Genomic DNA, 27,694 nt, shown 5'->3' with positions numbered 1-27,694 from the left:
TCAATGACTCATGCTTCAAGATGTCCTTCATGGAGCTCCCTGCCTTTGCTATCTAGAGGTGCTTTTGAAAGACAGCCAGAGGTATCTCAGCAGGCTTTCAGTCTCTGCTCACCAACACTTGGTGAAACTGAGCATCTTCTGCCCCCGAGGTGGTGTTTCACAAGAGTGTTTTGTGTCATTGGGTTCCCAGCAGCCACAGCTCTCACACCCATTATTGCCAACACAGAATCGGTGTTTGCACTGATCCCTCAGCTCAGACACCTTGTGTCCTGGTCATGACTTAGATGTGTGCCACTGCTACGTGCTGCAAACCCACAGAAGGCTCCAGGTCATGGCTGTTTTGTCTCCAAAATGGCTCAGTGCTGACTAGAAATACTGTCAGGCTTTTGGACTGTTAGCTCCACAAAGCCCTTCTCTCGCCCTTCTCTTTGCCTTCCTCCTCTAGATTCAGGAGTTCCATGAATCTCTTCAGAGCTTTGCCTTCATAAAGCTGCCTCCTGCTACCCCAAGTCAAAGGGAATTTACTCCCCAGGGCCTCTCTCTGATGATTCTCCCCAGGGCTTCACCAAAACAGAACCTCCCTGAGCTGAGCTGGTTGCCCCATACAGAATCCATGCAGCCAAAAGTCTGTCTCTTTCCTCAAGGACATCATCCCAGGCTGAACACTGTTCAAATGCTGTATCCCAGCACAGTCTCCTCACCCTGGGACCTCCCTGAGCTCCAGTGGAAGTGATGAAGCCCAGTCATCACTTCACATACTGTCCCCTAGCTCCCCTCCCACTGGCATGGAATGACCTCCCAGGAGACAAGGAAGGGGACAGCTGGCAGGGTCTGAGCAACAAGGCCCACAGGAGCATGAGCTCCCCACATCTGGACTGGGCACAACCTTGTTCAGGTGCTGATGTCAGAAGAGAAGAGTTATAATTCACCAAGGAGTTTGGTTGGGGTGTGCTGGAGGCACCATGGAAGATGCCCATCCTGGAGCAGGCTGTGACAAAAAACAATGCCTGGTGTTGATCCTCCTGCTGTTGATGACTTGGACAGAGTGGACCATGCAGCTTCTGGCCCAAAGGGGACCATCCCCCAGAGTGACCCTGGGCAACCAGGAGGCCAACACAACACTAAGGGAAAGAGGAGCTAATGAGGGAGCCTCCCAAACTGCTGTCAGTGTTGGACAGTGTGCAGATAGAAGCACAGAATGGTGGAGTTGGAAGAGCCTTCCAGAGATCACTGAGTCCAGCCCCCTGCTAAACAGGATCACCATGCACAGGTCACATAGAAACACATCCAGGTGGGTTTGGAATCTCTCTGGAGAAGGAGATTCCACAACCTCTCTGGGCAGCCTGGTCTGGGGCTCCAGCACCCTCACACCAAAGAAGTCTCCTCAGGTTGAGGTGGAAGTTCCTGCGACTGGAGTGACAGGAGCAGGGGTGATGGCTTCAGACTGGAAGAAGCTGGAGGGAGGGTGGTGAGACACCAGAACAGGTTGCCCAGTGGAGGCTCCAAGCCTGGCAGTGTTCAAGACCAGGCTGGATAAGGCTTGGAGCAACACAGGCTAGTGGGACGTGTCCCCACCCATGGCAGGGGGTTGGAACTGGATGAGCTTTGAGGTCACTTCCCAGCCAAGCCCTTCTGTGATTCCATGACCTCTTGGGATGGACAGGGAACGGTGACTGACTGGCCGAGGGTCCTGTGCCCATGTAAGCACCACGGGCCTGGCTGTGGTGGCTGTGCTGGTGGTGGCAGACACCTACCACCCATTTGTGTGGGACAGACAGACAAGTCTGGACTGCATGTGGATTGGCTTTTCACAGAGCAGAACTCTTGCTGAGGACAGCAGTGCTGCACCTCTCGAGACACCTCCTTCCACTCAGCCACTTGGCTGAGCACCTCCACTGGCTGCACCTCCAGGCCAGCACCTGCCACGTGTCCCTCTGGAGCACTGCTCCTCTTGTCCCCTCTTCAGCCCACTGACCCCACCAGGGAGCTGCTGCTGGGACACTCCTGACAGCAGCACCAAGAGCAGTACAAAACCAAGCAGAGGAGGGGGAAAATTGTCCCAACTGCCCCTCGTGGTCCTGGACACAAAACCTTGGTGGAGACATCTGACCATGTGTGGACCAGCAGCGATGTCCCACTGCAGCATGGCAGCCTGGCTCAGTCCCAGCTGGTCCCAGTCAGTGGCTGGTGAGGATGTGCCTGAGGCTCAAGCAGACAGGCTCTGCATTCAGGTGTGTCCCGAAGGAGAAGCAGTTCCCACCGCCCCCGATGAGCAGCAGCTCCTCCTCTTCTGGCAGAAGGACACTGCTGTGGTTGTGCAGCATCAGTGGCCACTCCAGGTGCTCCTGGAAAGGGAGAGATCAACACACAGGACTGCAGCATCTGCTCCTCCCCAGTGCTGTGGAGACACTGCACATGGTGCCTTCCATCTCACAGATCAGCCACACTGGGCCTCATCTTGGACCACTTCGTCCACTGCACCACCCCAAATGTGGGCAAAGCCAGGCAGGGAGCACAGGATGAGCAACCAATCTCCTCCTCCAGTGTGCTCCACCCCCCCAGCACCCCAGCCACTTTTAATGGGGGACAATGTCTCTGTACTCCCCAGCCATGGTGTTTCTCCTTCCAGAACATGTCCAGTCACTGTCTGAATCCAAGCTGACCTCTGGCATTCCTGTCCCTGGCAAGGAGTTCCAGAGCTCCCACAGGAAGCACTCTTCAGAACATGCTGCCTGCCACTTTCTTTTGATGTCTCCTAGCTCTTGTTCCAGAAGCAGCAATGCATGCTTGTGCCCCCACCACAAAGGGACAGCCTGGAGCATAGACTTCATACAGTCCAAGACACATCTGGGAGGTCAAGGGAGGGGATTCTCCCCTTCTACTCTGCTGCTGAGACCCCACCTGGAGCTTTGGTGTCCCCAGCACAAAGACATGCAACTGATGGAGTGGGTCTAGTGGCCAAGAAGATGCTCAGAGGCTGAAGCACCTCCCATGCAAGGACAGGCAGAGAGGGTTGTGGTGTTCAGCCTGGAGAAGGCTCCAGGGAGACCTTAGAGCAGCCTTCCAGTACCTGAAGGGGGCTACAGGAGAGCTGGGGAGGGGTGTCTGACAAGGGCCTATGGAGACAGGAAAAGGGACAATGGATTTAAACTGAAGCAGGGGAGATTTAGGCTGGGCACCAGGAAGAAATTCTTTGCTATGAAGGTGGTGGGACACTGGAGCATGTTGCCCAAAGAAGCTGCGAACAGCTCATCCCTGGAGCTGTTCAAGGCCAGGCTGGATGAGGCCTCGAGCAGCCTGGGCCAGTGGGGGTGTCCCTGCTCATGGCAGGGGTTGGAACTGGGTATCTTTAAGGGCCCTTCCAACTCAGGCCACCCTACGACTCTGACAGCCTGAGAAGCCCCTCTCTGACAGCCTCTGCAGCAGCAGCCCCCGCGCCGCTGGCTGCCCAGCCCGAGGGGCAGTGCCCGCACTCACCGTGCCAAGGGCGTAGTCCAGGCTCAGCCCCGTGGCCAAGTCGACGACGGTGACGCCGGGCGCCGGGGCCGGGCACAGCCAGACCCCCCCCACCAGCAGCAGCCGCCCCCGGTGCACGTGGGCCGTGTGCGAGTACCTGGGACCCCGAGGAAGCCCCCATCAGCGCCAGGCAGGGACAGCCCAGCCCCTGCCCGGCGCCCTCCGCTCACCGTGGCACCAGAGGAGGCCTGGTCTCCAGCACCTGCCACCCAAAGCCGCCCTCCAGCGGCTCCAGGAAGCAAAGGGAGCCCAGGGGCTGCTCGCCTGCCCCCAGGCCCCCTGCGACCAGCACCCCTCCCTTCCAGCCGCAGGCACTGTGGGAGTGGCGACCTTCCGGGGCTGGACCCTGCACGGGGATCTGGGGAGACACAACACAACGGCTGGAGCTGACCACGCTGCACCTCCTCATCTCCAGACTCCAACGACCTCCTCCTGCTGCTCTTCGCTGCCACAGCACAGGAGCAGCATCCTGGGCACGTTCCTCTAGGGAAGGCCAAGTAGAAATGTCTCCATTTCCACCACCCCCAGCATTTGCTGGGCCCTCGGGCTCTAGAGGGTGGCATTTCTGGAGAGTCCCATAGGGAACTCTGCTCCCTTGTAGGCTGCCTCCTGTTCAAGACACAAGTCCAAGAGCCACAGGGACAGATGCAGGGCAGCTCTTACCATGGAGCAGGACAGCTCCTGAGTGTGCAGGAAGTGCCACAGGGTGACACAGAGAGGGGTGGCACACAGGGACAGATGCAGGGCAGCTCTTACCATGGAGCAGGACAGCTCCTGGGTGTGCAGGAAGTGCCACAGGGTGACACAGAGCAGGGTGGCACACAGGGACAGATGCAGGGCAGCTCTTACCATGGAGCAGGACAGCTCCTGGGTGGGCAGGAAGTGCCACAGGGTGACACAGAGAGGGGTGGCACACAGGGACAGATGCAGGGCAGCTCTTACCATGGAGCAGGACAGCTCCTGAGTGTGCAGGAAGTGCCACAGGGTGACACAGAGAGGGGTGGCACACAGGGACAGATGCAGGGCAGCTCTTACCATGGAGCAGGACAGCTCCTGGGTGTGCAGGAAGTGCCAGTCCCCCAGGACAGGCTGTGTGGCAGAGCGGCCGCCGAACAGGAACAGGTACTGCTGACCTGCAGGGACAGGGACATCAGGGTCCAGCCTGTCACAAGAACAAGTCTTGCTTGCCCAGAAGCTGAGCCAGGACAGACATGAAGGTAGCCAGACAGAAGTTCCACGCACTGCTGCCATCTGCAGCCTGAGGAGCACTTTGAGGCCCCAGCAGCCCATGCAGGGAGTTGTTTCAGCCACAGCAAGGACTCCTGTAGCCAGGTGGCCAAGGCACATGGAAGATGAAACGTCTTCCCTGAGCAGCCCTGCCCTCCCTTCCCTCCTGTGGCCATTCAGGACACCCCCATCACCCACCCACCTACACTCTGTAGGTTCTGAATGTCTAGGGTCTGAGTGGAGATCAATCACCAGCCCCAAAGCCAAGGAGGATGTGGGCTTGAAGGAGAATTTAGGCAGGGCAGAGGCTGAACCTCTCCCAATAGTGAGAACTAGACCAGCAAGGCAGGTCAGGATCAAGTGTCAGCGGAACTGCAGGAGCCCAAGCAGGCAGCAGCACGTCCTTGTAGCCCAAGGAAACAGACAAGGGGCAGCTGCATCTGGCCACACAAAGGGAGATGAAGACAATTTAGGTGTGCAGGAGCTAACCTGGAGAAGCCCCAAAAAGCTCGGAAGGTGCAAAGTACTCTGGGAGATGCCAGGGCCGTGTGCTGGCCTCACTGTGCCCTGTCAGCACGAGGGTGCCTCTGTCTCCAAGCACCTGGCCTGCGCGGCAGGAGCACCAAGGCTCCTCACAACCACTTGCCTCTCAGGCCCCACTGCCTGGGCAGGGCTGTGCCATCTGCTCTGGGGTGTGGACACCTCCCCACTCCTGCTGCCATACCCACTTCCAGCCCTCTCACCTTGGAAGGTCACTTGGGTCGCGCTGTGCCTCCAGCGCAGAGCAGCTGCCTCCACAGCAGGCTGCAGGCTCACCAGCTCCACCCTGATGTCAACTGGGTCCCAGGCACTGCATCTCTCAGGGAATTTCAGCCACAGCATTCCCAGGCCGGCACTGGATGGGGATGTTCGGCCTCCCACCACCAGGGCCAGACCCCTGGAGACACAGCTGATGGTGTGGTACAGCCGCCCGTCTGCAGAGACCAAGCACCACAGCCCACATCACCTCCCTGCCATGGAGCTCATGGATCAGGGAATGGCTTGGGTTGGGAGAGACCCTTGAGACCATGGAGTCCAACCATGAACCTAGCACTGCCCAAGCACCACCCCCCCATGGCCCTCAGCACCACAACTCCACGGCTGGGAAACCCCTCCAGGGCTGGGGACTCCACCACTGCCCCGGGCAGCCTGGCACAGGCCTGGACAACCCTCAAGGGGTAGAAATTGTTCCTCTGGGCCAAGCTCAACCTCCCCTGGCACAACCTGAGGCCATCTCCTCTTGTTCCATCATTTAGGAGTAGCCCTTGAGCCCCAGCTGGCTTCAAGCTGCTCTCAGGGAGCTGCAGAGAGCCACAAGGTCTCCCCTCAGCCTCCTCTGCTGCAGCCTCAACACCCCCAGCTCCCTCAGCTGCTCCTCACAACTTCTCCAGAGCCTTCTCCTCCTTCCCCAGACCCCTCCCCAGCTTCCTTGCCCTGCTCTGGCCCTGCCCCAGCCCTCAAGGTCCTCCTGGCAGGGAGAGCCCAACCCTGCCCCCAGGCTTGCAGCTGTGGGCTCCCCAGTGCCCAGCCCAGGGGCACAATCCCTGCCCTGTTCCTGCTGCCCACACCATTGCTGCTCCAGCCCAGGCTGCTGCTGCCCTTCTTACCCATCTGTGCACCCCCCAGCTCCTCTCCAGCTGCTGCCACCAACCCCCCAGGGGCCTTTCCCAATGGGCAGTTTGCAGCCATTGCCCAGCCTGCAGCCTCCACGGGGCTGTTGTGACCCCAGTGCAGGACCCAGCTCTCAGGACCTTCAGCTCTCCGGCTGCTCCGCCATCAGCTCTCCCCAGACACTGCTGAGCGCTGCCCAGCAGCAGGACTCACCCCAGCTGCCGCTCTCCATGCTCAGGCTCGCCGCAGCCCAGCGCCCCGCACGCCTCAGCAGCAGCTGGCAGCTGCTGGCACGGCGGTGCTGCCCCTCCTCCTGCCCGAAGCCCCCCGTGGTCAGCACCAGGCCAGGCCGCAGCAGCACAGAGCGGTGCCCGAAGCGCCTCAGGCCGGGCGCGGGGGAGCTTGTGGCACAGGCCGCAGGGACGCTGCCAGCCAGGGCGGGACCACGGCCACCAGGAGCTGCAAGGCAAGGAGCAGCTGAGAGCCGGGCAGGCAGGAACCAAGGCTGAGCCCCAGCGAGACCCAGCAGGGCTGAGCAGCTCCTGCTGAGAACCTGGGGGCAGCTGGCAGCACAGAGACAGCCCCAGGGGCCCCTGAACCAGGCTGTGCCAGCTTCAGCTGCTGCCCACCGCTCCTCGGCGCACAACACAGCCCAGATGCTCTCCTGGGGGGAGGCAGAGCTGGCCAGGAGGTGACAGTGTCCTGACCTGCTGCAGCAGGACAGCAACCACTGCCCCTGCCCCGGGCAGTGTGAACAGCAAAGTGCAGCAGGAAAGGGGCACACAGGGAGCTGCACTGCAAGGCTCCTGGCTGCACTTTGGTGCTGCCTTCAGCAAAGCACTGAGATGAAGTTCTAGAGCATGAGGGATGGTCCCTGGCCTTCCCTAAGGTCCTGCTGGGAGAAAGCATCTCCAGCTGCCTAGAGACCTCACCAAACACCACATCCCTTCACATGGAGCCAGCTCCTGACAGGACTGCAGCTGCTCTGCACTGAGGGCTGGTGCAGGGCCAGAGCAGGGCAAGGAAGCTGGGGAGGGGTCTGGAGAAGGAGGAGGAGGGTCTGGAGAAGTTGTGAGGAGCAGCTGAGGGCCCTGGTGGGGGTTGAGGCTGCAGCAGAGGAGGCTGAGGGGAGACCTTGGAAGGGAACTCAAGGATGATCCAGTCCAAGCTTTCAGGATAAGAGCAGAGTTGAAATGAGCTGGCCCAGCACCTGCCCAGCTGGGCCTTGGCACGGCCTAATGTAGGGGAACCCTCCACCTCCCTGGACAGTTGATTCCAGTCTCTGATGGTTCTAAACAGAAACATTTTTTTTCTGGCATCCTATCAGAATCTCTCCAGTAGCAACTTGTCCCCACTGCCCCTTGTCTCTGTATCCCTTGGGACTCTGTACAAAGGGAGTCTCCCTTGTGAGAGCCACCCTTTATGTGCTTGTCCACGGTGAGAAGGTCTCCCCTGAGCCTTCTCCAGGCTGAACAAACCCAGCTCCCTCAGCCTTCCCCCATGTGACAGCTCTGCCAGTCCTCTGATCACTCTCCTGGCCCTTCTCCTGATCCTCTCCAGCCTGTCCCCATTGTTCCTGTACAGCAGGGACCAAACCTGTGCACAGTGCTCGAGGTGCAGCCTGCCCAGTGCTGAGCAGGGTGGGACAATGACATCTTTATCCTTGCTGCTGCCAGCCTGATTGATGCAACTCAGCATCCTGGTGGCTTTCTTTGCCACCACAGCTCACTGTTCACTGATGCTGAGCCTTCTGTCCACCAAGACCCCCACATCCCTCTCCACAGTGCTGCTCTCAAGCCAGGTGGCTCCCAGTCTGAGCTGCTTCCCCACTTGTTGGCCCTTAACTGAAGGACAGACCCCATGTCTTGAGGAGCCTTTGAGGTTGTACTTTAAGGACCAGGGACACCCACAGGGCAGACTTAACCCCACACACTCTCTGGGCTTCCATTTCACTGCTCTGCTTCGTACACACCACAATAGGTTCCATGGCCCTGCTAGCAATGCCATCCTGCCTTACCCCTGCCCAGCTGCCTCCCCTGCTCCCTGGAACACAACTCTCAACCTCCAGCGGCAGACAGAGCTTGTGGTGCTGACTGGTGAGCAGGACCAGTGGTGGAAAATGGTTTAGAAACCACTTTTTGCCTCCCACCCTGCAAAGGGAAGTGAGCAGCAAGAAGCAGGAATGGTCTGGGCTGCTACCAACTCTTTATCATGGAAGCACCATCCCAGTCCTGGCTGTTCCCCAGCTGCACCACTCCTGCCCCTCTGAACAGAGCAGCAGAGATGTCAAAGCACTTCAGAGATGCTGCACCTGCAGTTCCACCCACAGGGAGAGCAAAGCAGAGGACATCTTGTGGCAGAGAGCTCTACTAGACTGCACCTGATAGGGCAGCAAGGGACAAAGAGACATCTCTGGGAACTGGAAGGACAGAACCCCCCTGGAGCCATGTCTGGAAGGAAGTGGAGAGGCTGTAGGACCCCAAAACAGGGGGAGCAGGGCAGAGGGGCCCTGCAGCCATGCACTGGAGGGGCCCCATGTACCAAGAAAAGGAAGAACTGCTCAGACTGGAAGGTTCCATCACTGGAAGGTGGCTCAGGATGTGGCCCCAACCTCACTACAGGCAGCAGAACCATGGCAAGAAGGATGGAGAAAGCTGCTCAGGTGGCAGCATCCCCTCTGCTCCTTCCAGGGTGCTGCTGTCCCCTGGAACCTGTGAAAGAAGCCTGCCAGAGATAAAAGAGCAGGAGCATTGCTCAGGAGGTACCTGTCCTGCTGGGCACCAACGGAGTCCAGGGAGGTTCCATCCCCTTGGAAGCAGCCAGGACAAAGTAATGAGAACACTTCAAGTGCCACTCCTGTAGCAAGGAAAGAACAAAACCAAACAGTCTGCCCCAAGCTGTCAGAGAGAGCATCCAGGGTGAGCAAAGCAGCCACAGAACCATGCAGCAGACCCAAGCCCAGCCAGGCCTGGCTGTCCCCAGCAGTGGCCAAGCAGAAGACTGGAGTGAACCTGAGAGGCAGCAGGGTCACTCCTCAGCCTTCAGAGCCTTACAGCTCAGGGACTGCCTCAGCCAGGAGCTGTGCCTGGCACTGGGCAGCTGGTGATGGACTCGGGCCCAGCTCTCTGAGCTCACACCAGTGTTCAGCATCTCTGAGCTGCCATAGCAGGAGGTCCCTGCTCTGATCAACTGCACCCTGCACAAGGAACAGCTCCTGCTCTTTCTCAGCTTCCCCTCTACAATGCCCATTGCTGAGCAGAGTAAGGGCCTGGGTTGCTTAAAGGTCAAGGAGTAACAACCCCAAAGAAGCCTCAGAGGTGGGACATTGTCCCTGCTGGCCAGTAACAACAGAATACAGAATTAACCAGGGTGAAAAAGGCCTTTGAGATCATGGAGTCCAACCTATCACCCAACACCATCTAACCAACTAAACCATGGCCAGCTGACAGTGGCACCATTCACCACCACTCTCTGGGCCTGGCCCTCTAGCCAGTTCCTAACTCAGTGCAGAGTGCTGTTGTCCCAGCTGTGGGCTGACAGCCACCAATATGATCTCCAGTCTTGCCTGGGAATCACTCTGGGCAGAAGCAGAAGCAAGAGGAGGCCAGGACCCACCCTGGCTTTATGGACATTGAGGAGTTTGGAATGTCCACCCCACAGGGTGGGAGGTGTTCAGCCAGCTCCACAGCATCAACAGGAGCCTCAAAGGCACAAGTCACAGTATCAGCACCATCACCCAGCACCTTTGGGAATGTGAGATCCAAGAGGGAATACAGACACTGGCAGTGGCAGCATCCACTGCTAGTGCCAGGCAAAGCCTTCCAGAGATCCGCCACCCTCAGCACCATGTCCTATCCAGCTGGATCAAGCCTGCTGCAGTGAGCCTGGATCTTTGCCTTCAGGAGGCAAAGCAGCTCTTGCACATTGGCAAGATCAACACCAGCACCTCAACCTGTCCCTGCTGCAGGCTGATTTTGCCAAAAGCCTTTGACACCCCTTCCCACAGAATTCTTGTGGACAAAATGTGCTCGTGGCTTGGCTGAGCAGTGCTCTGCTGGGTACAGCACTGGCTGGGTGAAAGGGCCCAAGAAGTGATGGTCAGTGGGGTTAAATCCAGCTGGTGGCCAGTCACAAGTGGTGCTCCTCAGGGCTCAGCGTTGGGACCACTTCTGCTTAACATCTTTATCGATGGCCTTGATGAAGACACAGAGTGTGTCACCAGTAAGCTTGCAGGGGACACCAAGTGAGGTGGCAGAGTTGATCTGCATGAGGGTAGGGAGGCTCTGCAGAGGTTGGGTCCCTGGCCAACATTAACAGGATGAGCTTCAATGAGGCCAAGTGCCAGGTCCTGCACTTGGGGCACAACAACCCCAAGCAAGGCTCCAGGCTTAGGGCAGTGTGGCTGGAAAGCTGCCTGGCAGAAAGGGACCTGGGGGTGCTAATGGACAAGCAACTGAATATGAGTGAGCAGTGTGCCCAGGTGGCCAAGAAAGCAAATGGCCTCCTGGCTGGGATCAGAAATGCTGTGTCCAGGAGTAGGGAGGTAATTGTCCCCTGGTACTCAGCTCTGGTGAGGCCACACCTTGAGTGTTGTGTCCAGTTTTGGGCACCTCAAAACAGGAGAGATGTGGAGGTGCTGGAGCCAGGGCAATGGAGGGCAAGGAAGCCTCTCCAGAGGCTGGAGAATAAATCTCATGAAGAGTGACTAAAGGAGCTGGGAATGGTTAGCTTGGAAAAGAGGAGGCTGAAGGGAGACCTCATTGCTATCTACAGCTACCTGAAAGGACATTGTAGAGAGGTTGGTGCTGGTCTCTTCTCACAGGTCATCAGTGATAGAGTAAGAGGAAATGGCCTCAAGCTGTGACTGGGTGGGTTTAGACTGGACAGCAAGAGTGGTCAGGGATTGGAATGTGCTGCCCAGGGAGGTGGTTGAGTCACCAACCCTGGATGTGATTAACTGTTGTTCAGATGTGATGCTTGGGGCTATGGTTTAGGTGTGAACCTTGTGGAGTAGGGTTCTGGGTTGGACTTGGTGATCCTGAGGGTCTTTTCCAACCTGAACGTTTCTGTGATTTCTAGAGAGTCACAGAAGTGTTTGGGTTGGCAGAGCCCTCCAAGACATCGACTCCAACCTTCAACCTAACACCACCATAGCCATCAGATTATGTCCCCAGGTGCCATGGCCACAGGTTTCTCGAATACCTCGAGGGATGAGGACTCCACCTCCCTGGGCAGCCTGTTCCAATCCCTGACCACTCTTGCAGGACAGGAATTGCTCATGTCCACCCCAAGCCTGCCCAGCACAATTCCAAGCCATTTACTGTCCTTCTCTCCTGATACTGGGGAGAAGAGACCAAGCCCCACCTGGCTCCAAGCTGCTCTCAGGGAGCTGCAGGGAGCCATGAAGTCTCCCCTCAGCCTCCTTTGCTGCAGCCTCAACACCCCCAGCTCCCTCAGCTGCTCCTCACAACTTCTCCAGACCCTTCTCCTTCCCCAGACCCTTGCCCAGCTTCATTGCCTTTCTCTGGCCCTGCTCCAGCCCTCAATGGCCTTCTGGCAGGGAAGGCTCAGTCCTGACCCCAGGACTCCAGCTATGGCCCCACCAGTGCCAAACAACAGAGGCCACAGGACTGAGAGGGAACCTTCTAGTGAGTGTCCTACAGGACATCTGCCTTGAGTTGCTTGGGATCTTTCAGTTCTCTCCTAGACTTCAGCTAGGCACAAACTGTGCCAGCAGCTGACACAATGACCAAGAGCAGAGCCACAGCCACATTCCAGTTGTCCACTTAGGAATGTAGTAAAGTCAGACCAAAAGACATCTGCACCAAAAGACCTGCCCCAACCAACAGCCATAGTCCAGGGACACTGAGTGAGCAGGACACCTGCATCTGCTTCCCCCAGGCTGCTCCAATTGTCTGCAGCCAGGAGCCTCACACCAGAGCATCCAACAATCCTCACTGGGTCCCACTCAAGGAGCTGCCCCTGCAGACCCAGCAGAGACGTGCAACACCCCTGATGCCACCAGCATGTTTGTGATGCTGAGGCTTCCTTCTTGAGACTCCACTGAAGGAACAATAAGCTTCTACAACACCCAAGTCGTCTTCCAATGCTGCTAGCCCCAGGTCCACAGGGAGCTTCCCCTGGGCTCTGCATTAACTCAGACTCGAGATCCCTCCACAAACTCCCACAGCTCAGCAGCTCTGGGACACAGCTGTGGCCACAGGAAGCTGCAGACCCCTTGTCCCATCACAGCCAGGCCAGCAGTGCTCCAAGGCTTACCTCATACTCATCAAAGGGCTCCAGAGCCTGCACCCTCTGCTGCTCATGCTCTGGGGTGCAGCAGGTGAAGAACTGGTTCATGTCCATGGCGCTGCACTCGCTCCAGCCCTGCAGCACAAAGACCCCAGAGTCACCTCTGGAAGGACAGGGACTCGGTGCCACCAGAACACAGCCTGACTTAAACACTGTAGGAGCCTCTCACACTGTCCAGCTGGAAAGGGCAGGTCTTTCACCTGTAAACCTCTTCAGGACTTGATTTGACTTGATTTATGGCATCAAACTTCCCAGAGGAGCCCACCTTGCCCTAATCCCACAGCAGTAGGCAGGCTGCAAGTTGGCTGGCAGGACCTGCTCATCTACACAGTTGGTGATCTCTTCAGAACTTGATTTATGGCATCCAACCTGTCAGAGACGCCCATCTTGCCCGAGTCCCACACCAGCAGGCAGGCTGCAAGCTGGCTGGCAGGACCTTCCAGTGCCTGCTCATCTACACAGCTGGTGACCTCCGAACACTTCAGTCACAGCCTCATGGAATGGTTTGGGTTGTAAAAGACTCCAAGATCCTCCAGTCCAACCATTCTCAAACCCTGCCAAGGCTGGGGCTAACCCATGGCTCTCAGCTCCACATCTCCACCTCCTGGGAACCCCTCTGGGGATGGGGACTCCAGCACTGCCCTGGGCAGCCTGGGTCAGGCTTCGAGAACCCTTCCAGCAGAGAAGTTCCTTCTGACACCCAACCCAAACCTCCCTGAGACACCTTGAGGCCATCTCCCCTCATCCCGGCCCTTGTCCCAACCTTGTCCCAAGTCACCACGTCCCCAGCCCCCAGGCTCCCCATGTGCCCTGGAGGTCAGGTACCCACCCGTGCCAGGAAGCGGCTGCACTGCGCCTCACAGTCCGGGTACTGTGCCAGGGAGCGCAGGGCAGAGCCCCGGCGGGCAAAGTGCTGCTGCATGACGCGGCCGAAGGGGTCCTGGGGGCCCAGCTGCTCGTACAGCAAGAACCCAGCACAGGGAAAGCGCTCAGCAGCCCAGCGCAGCAGTGCGTCCGACCTGCGGGCACCGGGAGGGGGCTGTGGGCACCGGGAGGGGGTGCGGGTGCCAAGAGGGGGCTGTGGGCATTTGGAGGGGGCTGTGGGCACTGGGAGGAGGCTGTGGGCACCGGGAGGGGGCTGCGGGTGCCAAGAGGGGGCTGCGGGCATTTGGAGGGGGCTGTGGGCACTGGGAGGAGGCTGTGGGCACAGGGAGGGGGCTGCGGGTGCCAAGAGGGGGCTGCGGGTGCCAAGAGGGGGCTGTGGGCACTGGGAGGAGGCTGTGGGCACCGGGAGGGGGCTGCGGGTGCCAAGAGGGGGCTGCGGGTGCCAAGAGGGGGCTGTGGGCACTGGGAGGAGGCTGTGGGCACCGGGAGGGGGCTGCGAGCATCGGGAGGGGGCTGCGGGCACAGGCAGGGGGCTGCGGGTATCCGGAGGGAGCTGTGGGTGATGGCAGGGTGCTGTGGGCACCAAGAGGGGACTGCGGGCACCAGGAGGGGGCTGCAGGTGCTGGGATGGAAGGCAGCTCTGAGGGAGCTCCTGGCACAGGGCAAGTGGACTCCATCCTCCTGCAGCATGCCCAGCACACTGTGAGGGCCTCCTGACAGCAGACAGAGGAGACTCCTGTGCTGGGATGGGGAACACTTGGGACAGGGAATACCTGGGATGGGATGGGATGGGATGGGATGGGATGGGATGGGATGGGATGGGATGGGATGGGATGGGATAGATCTCCTGACCCAAGCAGAGCTGAGGGCTGAGCAGTTCGAAGGGCTCAGCTTCACTTGTCAGAAGGTCTCCTTCTCTTTCCCCTCCCTTTCAGGGTGTCCCTAAAGGCCACTTACCCACCACCATTACCTTGCAAGGAGCTGTCTGGGCCTGGCACAGAAACCCTCAGGCTTCAGTGATCAGACAGCAGCTCTGCCAGCCCCAGATGGCACACAAAGGCTGCAGTCACCCCCCCAGAACAGCCCCACTGACCTGCTGCTCTCCATGTAGGCGAGCACCACCTCTGCAATGAAGAGGGTGGGGACCTCCCTGTCCACCCCTGCTTGCTCCAGGGCTCTCTCCAGTTCAGGCAGCTGTGACAGATCTGCTCCCAGCAGTTTGTAATCCCCTGCAGAGAAGGGCATGACCCCTGGCAGACAGAGATGGTGCCACCTCACCACAGTGCTGCTGCGACAGCGAGACCAAAGGTACCCACGGGACTGCCAGCTCCGGAGGCTGCGCCCATCACCTCCACCACTGACAAAGGCCAGGACAAGGGGCAGTGCTTTCCCACTGCCCACTTCCAGTGAGAGGAAGAAGCTCTTCACCATGAGGATGGGGAGACACTAGAACAGGTTGTCCAGAGAGGTTCTGGCTGCCCTGTCCACAGAAGTGTAGAAGGCCACCCCATGACCTCTCACCAGGTGTGCTGCAGTTCTGTGCTGGGTTCTTGGCAGCTCCTGACACAGTGCACCAGAAACACAAGAACCACAGAACGGTGGGGTTGGAAGGGACCTCAGGAGACCACTGAATGCAGCTCCCCTGCCAGAGCAGGATCACCCACGGCAGGTCACACAGCAACACATCCAGGTGGGTTTTGAAAGTCTCCAGAGCAGACACCACAACCTCTCTGGGCAGCCTCCAGGCCTCCAGCACCCCCATCCCAAGGAAGCCTCCTCATGTTGAGGTGGAGTCTCCTGTGTTGCAGCTTGTGCCTGCTGTTCCTCGTCCTGGCACTGGGCACCACCAAAAGCTGTACCAGAGAGGCCCTGAGCTTGGTGTGACCCACCCCACTGGCAGCCAGGCCTTCTCACGTCTCATAGTGCTCAGCAACCTCTCATCTGTTCAAGAGTTCCTCAGAAAATGCACAACTCCGCAGCTCCTTTCCCACCACACCTCAGCTGTCTCTGGATGGAGCTGCTTGCTGCTCCTGAACATTTGGGGTCTACAAAGGCTTCCCCAAGCCCCATACCTGGCTCTCCTCCAGCATCTCCCACCAGCTCCACCAGCTCCTGCACTCCTCTGATCAGAGCAGCTTTTTGGGACACCACGCTGGGGAAGTCCACCTCATACACCACGGTGCGGGGCAGCAGGCCCAGGTCCTTCAGACGGAAGTACAGGGAGTCAAAGCCAGCACCGAGGGACAGGATCTGCAGGGAAAGCATCAGAGAAAGTCACTCCCAGCTCCAGCAGCACCCTGAGGATCTGGGGGTGAACAACTCTCCATGATAGCGTTTTCAGTGACAAAATCAGGCAACACCCTGCAAAAAAGCAGGAAATCTGCATGGACTTTGCCCCCTCCAGGTATGTCTGTCCAAGTGACACAGGGAGAGTCACAGCAGCGCCAGCCAGATCCTCTGTGACCTTCTGGCAAAGGGTGACAGCAGGTCACCAATAGACCACAGCGGTGCCAAGGTGCCCAAGACTCCTCAGACACAGGGTAGCAGCTGCCAGCAGAGCCAAAGACACACACCTGGGTCCTCGGGTGGCCGCGGGTCCTCTGCAGGAAGTCCTGGATGCAGTGATCCACAGCACGGGCACGGATGTAATAACCTCTGGGGGGAAAATCCAGCTGTCAGCCCCTCCAGGAGCCCACCCCTGCAGCTCCAGCATCCTCCAGCTCAGAAAGCCGGCTCCCAGCTCCTGCCCACTGAGCCCACAGACAGCCCTGCACTGGGAGCTGTCTGCTGGCTCAGTCACATCTAGAGCTTGCTGGCAAGCAGAGCTCCTGCCCTCAGCACGGGGCTTGACCACAGGCATGTTGCAGCCCAGCTGGGCCCACTCCCTTCTGCACAGCAAATACCCCCTGACATTGGCTGAAGCTCAGGCCAGGCAAGGGACACTCCCCACAACATGGATGGCCAGCACTTGAGTTCCTGCCCCAAACCAGGTGCTGCACAACATGGAACCAGCTCCCTTCCTGCCAAGGGTCCCTGGGCATAACAAAACAGTTGGACCAGATGACCCTTGGGGTCCTTCCCAGCTTTTATTCTGTGACCCTGTGAAAAGAACAGCAGCGAGTACAGCAAAGAGGAAAGGGCAGAGGAGCAAAGCCAGGGGAGGAATTTCATTCTCTGCTCTTTGAATGAATGGAACAAGGTCTAACTCCTAGCAAGAGGCCTGGTGCCCCTTCTCCCTTGGCATTCTCTTCCAGTTGGTGTCCCCATTGCACTCACCAGTCCCCGCCACCCCCTTAGCAGCATGTGGCACACAACAGCCCTGTGCCTCACAGGACCAAAGCCTTCCCTGGACACTCCAACCTGTCCCCAAGCTCACGGTGACAGTGCTGACCACAGCAGTGCACCACTCTCCCCAGGAATTTCCTTTGGTGTGCCAGTGGCATGGGGAAGACCATGCAGGCTCAGCTTCCTGACCTGAGAACTGCTGCCTGCACATTCCCTTTCCCCTGAGTAACCTCTCTGGCTGTTCAAGTTGCTCTGCCCTGCACTGCTGACCTGCCAGGGACCCCCCACTGAACCCTCTGCACGCTGCAACATTCCCCAGTGCCTGCCAGGCTCCAGAAACACCACTGAGTCAGAAGACAACAGCTTCCCTGGGCCACCAAACACCTTCCTGGAGCCGCAATGGTCCTGAGAGCCAGTCAGCTGGCTGGGTGCCGACACTGCCAGCTGTTGTGTTTCCAGTTTCACCTAGAGCAGCTCTCAGCAGCCCGGGGGCGGGAGGCAGCAACGTTTTGCTCAGGCCAAAGTTTTCCACCTGAACCTAAAATCCCCTAAAATCAGCCTGGAAGGGTCAGGTTCCTGAAGCTGTGCTCTGCAGCTGTCACCCGCTGTACTTTCCTACGGCTGTGCCTTAACGCGACAAGCGGAGGGGCCCGGGGAACCACCGGGACGCCTCTGCAGACGGAGGGGAGATGGCTGCGAGACCCTCGCGTCCCGGGCGCCCCCTGCCGGCACAGCCGCCGGGGCTCGACGGCCAGGGAAGCCGAAGGACCCCGCTCGCTCCTCACCGGTGGACTAGAGGGGCTCGCCGCCGCTGTCGACCTACCAGGAACGGCAGGAACCGGTCCTGGATGTAGCCCCGCGCCGCCGCCGAGCACTTGCTGACGGCGCTGCTGCCGCCGGTGCACTGAACCTGCCGGAACAAGGCCGCGACGCCGGCGGTGAGGCCGACCCCCGCCGCGGGCCGAGGAATGCCCAGGGACGGACAGCGCCGAGAGGGCTCCGAGAGGAGGGCAGCTCCCGCCGGCGCCACCCGGCCCCAGCCCCGATCCCGTCCCAGCCCCCCGAAGCCGGGCCAGGCCCCGCCATCCGGACCGGACCCCCCGCGGGGAGGGACGGCGGCCCCGGGGATCACTCACGGCGGCAGGGCGCGGGGCCCCGGGACGGCCGCGACCCATCCTGAGGCGGCGGCGGCGTGAGCGGCGCGCGGGGCGCCGGCAGTGACGGGAAGCGGCGGGGCGCCCGGCGCGGAGCTGCCTGGGGAGAGCGCCCCCTGGCGGGCCGGCGCCACCCGTCGCGCCATCCCGGTCCCGACGCCTGCCTACCCCCGCGGGGGGTCCCGGCCCCGGGGTCCCGGCCCGGCCGTCCCTGGGGCACTGGTCCCGGGGACTCCGGCCCGGCCGCCGCGCTCCCAGCGGCGCCCGGCGGACCCGCCAGCGCTGTCCCGTACCCGCTCCCGGTAGCGGGGAGCATGTCGCCAGGGTAAGGGGTAGCGTCTGCGCAGGGAGCAGGGGCAGGAGCGAGGTGCCCGGGCACGGTGCCCATCTCGCTGCCGGAGTGTGGAGCTCTGTGGAGGGTGCTGAGGTCTTCACAGGGTGCTGAGGAAAAGAGGGCTGTGGGGCACTGAGCACGGTGGGGAAAGCTGGGCTCCTCCAAGGGGTGCTGAACCCTAGGGAGGGTGCTGTCCAGTCCCTGCCGGCACAAGTAGAAGATCCTGGTGTCACCTGCCATGTTCTCAGGCTCTGGGTTAGCAGCAGGTGCTTCACAAGCAGGCTTGGTGTCCGTGGCCTTGATCTGGAGGACGTTTTGCATCCTGGAGGACACTTGGGAGCCTGGAGAATGTTTGAGAACCTGGAGACGTTTTGCAGCCTGGCTGCTGTGGTAGACAGGAGCACCTCCCCAGGTTTCATGGTGCCCACATCACTGGCCTTCATTCCTATTTGTTCTTGGATCACAGGGAGCCTCAGCCCAAGGTTGTTCCTGTGCCTGGCTCCCAGAGGACAAGTACACAGATGTCACCTCTTGCCCTGTGCTGGCCAGGGCAAGCTCAGCACCTTCTGCTGGTGGCACACAGAAGGTGTTTGATCACATCATGGAGCCAGTGCTTCCCTCTGCCTTGGACACCCTCCCAGCCTGACAGGGGAGCAGATGCCTCCCACCATGGGCAGCCTTCCCCTGCCTGGTCTCTGCTCGGTGCTCTGCTGGCACCTGGAGCTCACGAGGAAGGCTCCTCTCGCCCAAACCCAGCACAGGCATCAGGGCCCCACCGCCCCCAGCCAGCCGGGGAGGGGGCACTAACGAGGAGCATCTGCTGCAGGAGCTATCTATAGCCGGGGTGCTGACAGCAGGCAAAGTGCTGGCAGCGGGCAGGGCAGGCATGGCCCTGCCTGAGTCACCTCAGTGCAGGTGTCAGAGCCCCCCAAAGGAGCAGCGGGCAAAGTGCTAGCAGCGGGCAAAGTGCTGGCAGCAGGCAGGGCAGGCATGGCCCTGCCTGAGTCACCTCAGTGCAGGTGTCAGAACCCCCCAAAGGAGTAGCAGGGAGGACTGCAGAGAGGGAAGCATGGCCAGGCCGCTGCTGGGACCCCCACGCCGTGAGGGAGAGAAGAGAGCAGAGCAGGACCTTGCTCCACAGAAGGGTGCCCCCGGCACACCGTGGCGAGTTGGGATGGAGAAGTTTGGGGCCTACTGTGGGCTGACTGCAGCACAAAGTCTGAGCTTCTGATCTACTGCATCTGAAGAGAGGCTGGAGTGAGGTGGGGACAGCCTCTTCTCCCTGGTGACAAGGGATAGGATGAGAAGAAATGGCCTCAGGTTGCACCAGGTTTGGACATCAGAAGAAACATCTTCACTGCAAGGGTTCTCAACCACTGGCACAGGCTGCCCAGGGAGGTGGTCGAATCCCCATTGCTGTAGGGGTTTCAAAGAGGCAGGGATGTGGTGCTGAGGGACATGGTTTGGCACCAGCCCTGGCAGTATTAGAGGATGGCTGGACAAGATCTTAGAAGTTTTCTCCAACCCAAACCATTCCATGATCCTCTCTTCCCTTACCTGTTCTGCTCTCTTAGCCACCTCGGTGATGCTGGAGGCTCTCAGGTGCAGCATGGGCTCTGTCTCAGTTCACACCTGAGGAACAGTTCTGGGGATGATCAGAAGGTTATGGATCTAGGGTTCTAGGACCCAAAATAGTGAGTTCCAACATTTGTGTCACTATCTTGTTGCTCCCAGTCACTGCAGGAGTGATGGGCTGGAGCCACCTGCCAGTCTGGGACAACAGAACTGGACTAGGAGAATGCATGGAGTAAGTCTCAGGTCCTGACCATCTCACAGGGATGGGACACCCCAGAGAGGCCCCAGAGACAATCAGCAGAGCTTGTGGCTCTTGGATGCTCATGGAATTCTTGAGTGTAGAGCATGAATACTTCACAAAGTACAGGGGCTGGGGTGACCAGAACGAGATCCAACCACAGAATCACAGGAGGGTTTGGGTTGGAGGAGACCTTTAGAGATCTGCTATCTAGTCCAGCCCCATGTGGTGAGCAGGGACAGCTTCACTAGGTCAAGTTCCTTAAAGTCCTGTCCAGCCTGACTCTGGACACACTCACAGGAACCAGCTTCCTGCTGGTTGTTAAGAACATAAACATCTCCAACAAAAGTGACCTGTCACCATCAAGGCAGACACTGATGGTCTCATTGTTTGGTGTGACCTTCAAAAGAGGAAAGGAAGTTGAGGAGATAGATACTGATGGCAGTGATTCTGGAAGTGGAAGAAGAAACAATGACCCTGTGTCTGGTCACAAAAATGAGGAAGTGCAGGAAGCAGTTGTGAGAACTTCTAGAAGATAAGAGCAGTGGTTGGGTTTATGGCCTTGTAGAACCCCTTGTAGGGAAGGGGAACTGAGGTCAGCTGTGGCTGAAGCAGTGGCCTGGGAGTGACACCGGCACTGCGTTACGATGGACTGAGGTTTGCAGGTCAGCAAAGGAGGACAAGAAGAACCAGGGGGGAGGTGGGAGGACAAAGGGTGCTGAGGTGGGGCTTGGGTTGCTTCTGGTCTTGTTTTGCAGAGATCTTGGAGCAAAGGACCTGGGGAGTTGCCAGGGCACTGCTGCCTGTGGCACCTCCTCTTCAACCACTGGGTACCAAACAGCTCCGGCCCTCAGCCAGCTCATGAGGGGCTGAGTGCCTGTTGTGGGAGGGAGTGGTGGCTGCCATCAGGTGTGTGCGTGTCTGACTGCTTGGGTGCCACCAGAGGTGTGCTGGTGTCCCAGGAGCTTTGCCTCCCTGCTTCATTCTGCCAAATGCTGGGGTCTCTTCAGACCTCCCTGTCAGAGAAGGAGATTCCACAACCTCTCTGGGCAGCCTGCTCCAGGGCTCCAGCACCCTCACAGTAAAAATGTTTCTCCTGATGTTCCCATGGAGCCTCCTCTGCTCCAGCTTGCATCCAGCGCCCTGTGTCCTGTCCTTGGACGTTCTTGAGCAGAGCCTAGCTCCATCCTTCTGACACTGCCCTGCACATCTTGATATGCTTCCTGTTACCTTTGCTGGGTCCTTTCCCTGCCTTGTTTTTGCTTTCCCAGTGTAAGTCTAAACCACAATCCTGCATCCTTGCTGCAGGAGTTGCCTCCCTCTTCCCTCCCCGCAGTGTGGTTCCCTTCCTGCTGGCTCACCAGGTCACCTTGTGACCTAACACCACCTTGCCTTCTGCTGCTGCTCCTGGAGTGCCTTCTGTAACAAATCCAGCTTTTGTTTTTGTTAGATTCCATGCCATGAGTGATTGCCCAATGTCCTGATCTACCAAGATCCCTCTGCAAGGCCCCTTGACCCTCAGGAGAGTCAATAGCACCTCCCAGTTTGGTGTCATCAGCAGACTCACTCATGGTGCTTTCACATCCTGCCTCCAGCCCCTGGATGAAAGCATGGAACGAGTCTGGCCCCAGCATGAGCCCTGAGGAGCACTGCTGGTGGCCAGGCACAGTCAGAGGTAACCTCATTCACCACAGCCCTTTCAGCTCTGCTGTGCAGCTGTTTCCTCACAACCACAGAGCCTGCTCAGCCCATGGCTGGACAGCTTGTCCAGTGGGATGCTGTGAAACATCCAGAAACACAGCATCCCCCCACCCTCCCTTCAACCACTGGGCAGGTGACCCTGTCCTAGAAGGAGATGTGGGCACCTCAGCAGGACTTTCCCTTGGCAGGCCTGTGCTGACTGTGCCTGCTGCTTGTGCTGTCATTTAAATGCCTTTCAGGAGCACCCAGCAAGATCTTCTCCATGGTGCTGAGATCAGACTCCCCAGTCAGTGATTTCCTGGGTCCTCCCTCAAGCCCTTGTAAACCAGGATGAGGCTGGCCAGCTTCCAGTCAGCAGGGACCTCCCCAGGCTCTCCAGGTCTCTGATAGGTGATTGAGAGGGGTCCTGCCATAACATCCTCTGGGTTGAATACCACCAGGCCCCATGTGGCCTCGTGAACATTCAGCTGATTCTGCTGGTCCCTGAGAATTTCAGTGTCCACAGAGGAAAAGCTGCCACCACAGCTGTGGTTGCTCCCACTGCTGTGGTCCTCCAGTTCAGAGGAGAGCCCAAGCATTAGCATTAAACACTGAGGCAAAGAGCCAGTGAAGGCATGTGGTGAGTCCTCTATCAGCATCAACTGGAGCAGTGGTCATGCCCAGCTAGAAGAGTGCTGGAGACTTCAGGCTCGTCTCAAATATCTTACAGTGTCCAGGGAAGAAAGAACATTTCTGGCTTAGGAAAGAGTGGCTGGAAAGCTGCCCAGTAGAGAAAGACCTGGAGGTGTTGGTTGACAGCTGTCTGAACAGGAAACAGTGTGTGCCCAGGTGGCCAAGAAGGCCACCAGCATCCTGGCCTGGATCAGCAATGGTGTGGCCAGCAGGAGCAGTACATGGATTGTCCCCCTGGACTGGACACTGGACACTCACCTTGAGTACTAGGTTCAGTTTTGGGCTTCTCACTCCAAGAAGGACATTGAGGGGCTGGAACAGACCTGGAGAAGGACAAAGAAGCTGATGGATGGTCTGGAGAAGAAGGTCTGGAGAACTTGTGAGGAGAAGCTGAGGGACCTGGGATTGTTGAACCTGGAGCAAAGGAGGCTGAGGGGCGACCTGGCTCTCTACAGCTCCCTGAGAGGCGCTTGGAGCCAGCTGGGACTTGGTCTCTCCTCCCAAGGAACAAGAGACAGGACAAGAGGATATGGCCTCAAGTTGCTCCGGGGGAGGTTTAGATGAACTTTAGAAGAAATATCTTCCCTGAAAGGGTTCTCACAGACTGCAACAGGCTGCCTCGGGAGGTAATTGCATGCCCATCCCTGGAGCTGTTCCCAGGAGGCAGATCTATGGGTTAGTCCCAGCCTGCCTATTTAATGTCCATTTTTAATCTGTAGGGTGTTTGGGGGTTGTGCCTTGGGTTGGAGCGTTTGACGGCACCTCATGGTAGCACCTTGCAGAGTCGTGTGCATCACGGCAGCTTCGAATGCAAGTCGCTGGTGGTTTGGGGATGCTCTGAACAGGGGCAGCTTGGCCCAGGCTGGTCTGCGCCCGGGGTACCACACCGCGAGCGAGAGCCTGCAGTTCGCGGAGCCCCGCTGGGTGGAGCTGTCGGACACGGCGCGGTGCCTCCCTGCAGTTCCCAGAGTCCCCGCTAGGTGGCGCTATCAGACACAGCGCGCTGCCTCCCTTGGGGAGGGCAGCGGAGGGGCAGCGGAGGGGCAGCGGAGGGGCAGCGGAGGGGCAGCGGAGGGGCTGGGTCGGTGTCACCTCCTCCGGGCTGGGAGCTGCAGCTGCCGTGCCCCTGCCAGGCTCAGCACAGCTCACATCTGCCAGGCCTGCAGCACCCTGGGCATGGGCTCCTGGGCATGGGCCACACCGTGCCCGGTCGGCTGCTGGCCAGAGCAGGAGCTAGGTGGGGCGTGGGGCGTCCTGTTGTGTCCCGGTGGGCATCGGCTGAGGGGGATGAGCCTCATCTGTTGGAGGCAACAAGCAGGTCAGGCTATCTGCACCTCCCGCTTCCTGAGCAGCCACCAACCCTTCCTCCAGAGCAGAGCTGGACCCCAGCTCCTGGAGACCTCGGCCGTAGGTGGGTGATTCCTGGACGGTCACCTCAGCCCTGTGGATGCCTCCCAGTTCCCTGCTGCTGGGCAGAAGAGTCCAAAGCGTGTGGGTGAGCCTTGCCTGCTGATCTCAGAGCCTTTCCTTCCTGAACAAGCATTTTCCACTCTGAAATAGTCCCCTCTCTATATTTAGAAAGCTCCTCCAGAGCTCGGCCATCTTCTCTGGGCGGGAGCTGCTCACACTGCTCTGCTCACACAGCCCTGGGCTGTCAGCTGGTGTCTGTCTGTGACCGTGCTGGCCAGAGGCCTTTGTCCACCTCGCAGGGAGTGACCTGGGCTCCCCAGCAGCTCCTGCTCCCCACCCCCAGCCCAGTCTGCAGCCCCCATCCATGCGTTCGGAAACCACCTCCCCATCGCTTCCTCCCAGCTGATTCCAGGGGAACAGAAGGAGACTTGTTTGCTCCCAGGGAGGAAGTCCAGGCCTGAGCTCTCGGAGAGGCACCTAGGAGCGGTGGGCTGGAGTCAGCGCGCGGTGCCGCTGCCAAGTGAGGTCACCCTCTGCAGAGACGTGGACGGAGAGATTCCAGCAGAGGAGGATGGAAGAAGCCAGGGCAGGAAGCGGAGCCGTCGGCAGCGCAGGGCTCGGCGCAGTCAGCTCCCCTCTGGAAATGCTGATTGCACTTTTCTCTTGGCTCAGGCAGTGAGGTGTAGGAGATGCTTCCTGCTCATCGCTCTCTCCTTCCCCTTTTCCCACCATAAAAACCACCCCTTGGGCTGATCCAGCTCAGCCTCCTCTGGGACCAGTTTGCTAGGGCAGCAGCGCACAGCCAGAGGTGGCCAGGCACAGGCTGTGTGACACTGTGAGACCTTTGCAATCACACAGAGCCTCAGGAGGAGGCTCCCGTCTTGCAGAGTCATGGAATTGTTTACGTTAGAAGAGACCTTTAAGATCGTGGAGTCCAAGCGTTAACCTAGCACTGCCAGGTGACCCCCAAACCGTGTCCCTCAGCACCACATCTCCATGGCTTTGAAGCCTCTGCTTTCCAACCCTGTAACTCTGGCTGGGCTTGCACATCTCCTGAGAATGGTCATGGAACACCAGGCTGGCAGGGACCTCCGTATGCTCCAACCTTTCCTGGCAAAAGGCCTGATCCAGACAAGGTGGCCCAGCCAAGGATGGACAGCCTTGACTGGCAGGAATCTCTTAGGCCTTTTCCTTAGTTCCTCTGGTGATGATTCCTGCTCCCATTGAGCTGCTGCTCTTCTAGTTTGTACTCATGTGGTCCCACCCATGGCTCCTCTCTCCATCTGCTGGACTGGGTTACACACAATTATGGGTTTCCTTTCCTTCAGACCCTTAGAAATTGGCCTTGTTTGTAGGCTTTGTAGGTTTGTGCTGCCATTCAGTGGGACTTGGACAGGCTGAGAGTTGGGCAGGGAGAAATTTAATGAAGTTCAACAATGGCAAGTGTAGAGTCTTGCACCTGGGAAAGAACAACCCCATGTACCAATATAGGTTGGGGACTGACTTGCTGGAGAGCAATGAGGGAAATAAGGACCTTGGGGTCCTAGCGGATGGAAGGTTGACCATGAGCCAGCAATGTGCTCTGGTGGCCAAGAAAGCCAGGGCTATCCTGGGGTGGATTAGAAGGGCTGTGGTCAGTAGGTCAGAGAGGTTCTCCTCCCCCTCTACTCTGCCCTGGTGAGGCCACATCTGGGATATTGTGTCCAGTTCTGGGCCCCTCAGTTCAAGAAGGACCTCAGGGAACTGCTTGAGAGAGTCCAGCACAGAGCCACAAAAATGATTCAGGGAGTGGAACATCTTCCTTATGAGGACAGACTGAGGGAGCTGGGGCTCTTCAGCTTGGAGAGGAGAAGCCTGAGGGTGACTTCATTCATGTTTATAAGTATGTAAAGGGTGAGTGCCAAGAGGCTGGAGCCAGGCTCTGCCCAGTGGTGCCCAATGACAGCACAATGGGCAATGGTGGAAGTTGAGGCAGGGGAAGTTCCATGGAAACAGGAGGAAGAATTATTTCACTCTGAGGGTGACAGAACACTGGAGCAGGGTACCCAGGGGGGTTGTGGAGTCTCCCTCTCTGGAGATACTCAAGACCTGCCTGGGTGAGTTCCTGTATGTGCTGGCCTAGGTGATCCTACTCTGGCAGGGGGATGGGACTGGGTGATCTCTTGAGGTCCCTTCCAGCCCCTAACATTCTGTGATTCTGTGATTCTTTCTGAAGCCCTTCAAGTGGAAGCTCACTCTGTGGGGCCTTGACTCATTTCTGCAACTCTTCCCTGGCCACTATGAGCTCCTTGCAGTCTTTGCTGAGAACTGATTTTCCCTTGGGACAGCTGCAGGAGAGCAGCTGCAGATGTCTGTGTGCTCCAGGCAGGCCCTTGCTCCTGCAGATCATCAGCCCAGGTGCTAAGGGACTTAGAAAGGTTGAAGTCATCATGGTGGTTCCTTGGTAGATGATGGTCTGCTTGGTGGGAACAATGAGCTGTGCAGACAGAGGGAGGAACAACAGCCTGAGGACATGCACTGGTTGTCCAAAACCAACCAACAGCATGTGGGTGGTATGGACATCATATGGCATGGTATGGGCATCATGTGGGTGGTATGGACATCATATGGCATGGTATGGACATCATGTGGGGTGGGGTGGGCATCATGTGGGTGATATGGGCATCGTGGGTGGTAGGGACAGGAGTGTGACTTGTAGGATGCACCAAGGAACACTGCTGGCTCTGCTTTGCTGTGATGAAGCCACTCTGTCCAGTCTTGGTGACTTCAGAGGATGTCAACAAACCTAAGAATGTCCAGAGGAGCTGCTGAGAGGATGAGAAATGTGGAAAGAAGGAATGGACTAGGGCAGTGTGGCCTAAAGAAGAACAAGATGTGGTAGCCAGCTGTACGAGGACATCTCCAGGACCAAGGCATCAGGATCAGCGCTGGCTGCAAGCAGCACAAAGCAGCTTTAGCCCTGAGCAGATCAAACAGCAGGTTCCTGAAGGCTCCATCTGGGAGGGCTTTAAGAACCAGGCAGACATCTGCTGGGCATGATGGAGCTTCTGGGCTCGGATGGACCCTCTCTGAGGTGTGGGGATGAAGCAGCAGGCAGCCCTGGGTGGTGTCCTACTGCCTGTGTTGTGCTGGTTGGGAAGTCTCTGCAAAGCACACAGCTCACTTGTGGCCTTGTCCTTCCAAGCTCTTGGCTCTACCTACCTCCTTGTCCCCACTTCTGTCTTCTAGCCATGAATTGTCTTCAGCTGCACTTGAAAGCTGAACATTTAGATGCTGCTGTGACTTGAGCTGCTTGAGAAGGCCCAGGCTGAGTGACAAGAGAGCTGAGAGCTGGGGATGCACAGAACTGGCAAAGGGAAGAATGAGAGCAGGGCTGGGACAGGTGGGACAATGCACAGTGGGACCCCAGTGGAGCCATGGGTAGTAGGACTCCAGCCTGCAGGGTGCATGGTGCAAGAGGAGTTTGAGACAAGGAGGTAGGAGGGAACCACATCTCGAGGCCAGGAACTTCACAGGGTTTGCTGTGCTGGAGAATTTCTCTGCAGAAGAAGGCAAGGCTGGAAAAGAGACCATGGGGTCCTTCCTGAGCTGCCATGAGAAAGGTGGGCAACAAGGGGAAGTGGTGCCCTGAACCCTGCTGCTCCATCTGAGAGCCTCCCACCAAGTGCAGCCCAGGAAGAGGACCTCACACTCCAGGCTGCTCAGGAGCTGTGGCACAGAAATGCCCCTGAGCAA

The 27,694-nt window shown here is 58.5% G+C and overlaps 1 protein-coding gene across 4 annotated transcripts; it reads right to left on the bottom strand.

The window, feature by feature from the left end:
- Nucleotides 1–288: 288 nt before the first annotated feature.
- On the bottom strand, nucleotides 289–18,075 carry LCMT2 (leucine carboxyl methyltransferase 2). 4 transcript variants are annotated; one of them, XM_054164577.1, is made up of 14 exons: nucleotides 18,012–18,075; nucleotides 17,661–17,785; nucleotides 16,164–16,245; nucleotides 15,663–15,840; nucleotides 14,684–14,840; nucleotides 13,535–13,724; nucleotides 12,673–12,780; nucleotides 9,159–9,249; nucleotides 6,607–6,852; nucleotides 5,487–5,717; nucleotides 4,552–4,649; nucleotides 3,687–3,874; nucleotides 3,478–3,613; nucleotides 289–2,345 (listed from the first exon to the last, which is right to left on the bottom strand). In XM_054164577.1, exons 1-14 carry the CDS (start codon nucleotides 18,048–18,050, stop codon nucleotides 2,178–2,180), a joined length of 2,037 nt encoding a protein of 678 aa, XP_054020552.1. In that variant the 5' UTR covers nucleotides 18,051–18,075; the 3' UTR covers nucleotides 289–2,177. The 4 variants fall into 4 exon arrangements, with proteins under 4 accessions (XP_054020552.1, XP_054020553.1, XP_054020555.1 ...); XM_054164578.1 differs by having other exon boundaries at nucleotides 14,684–14,819; XM_054164580.1 differs by lacking the exon at nucleotides 6,607–6,852.
- Nucleotides 18,076–27,694: the final 9,619 nt, after the last annotated feature.

Source organism: Dryobates pubescens, chromosome 10, assembly GCF_014839835.1.
Source record: "Dryobates pubescens isolate bDryPub1 chromosome 10, bDryPub1.pri, whole genome shotgun sequence".
Lineage (NCBI taxonomy): Eukaryota > Metazoa > Chordata > Aves > Piciformes > Picidae > Dryobates > Dryobates pubescens.
The sequence above is the reverse complement of the archived record's forward strand: the minus strand, read 5'-3'. Positions and strand labels throughout refer to the sequence as shown.

Coding starts and splice junctions, on each gene's coding strand:
- LCMT2 (XM_054164577.1), bottom strand. CDS start 18,050: ATGGGTCGCGGCCGTCCCGGGGCCCCGCGCCCTGCCGCC. Junction 6,853..9,158: donor GTTGGTGCCCAGCAGGACAG/GTACCTCCTGAG, acceptor CTTGCCTTGCAG/CTCCTGGTGGCCGTGGTCCC. Junction 5,718..6,606: donor CATGGAGAGCGGCAGCTGGG/GTGAGTCCTGCT, acceptor TGGTCTCTGCAG/ACGGGCGGCTGTACCACACC.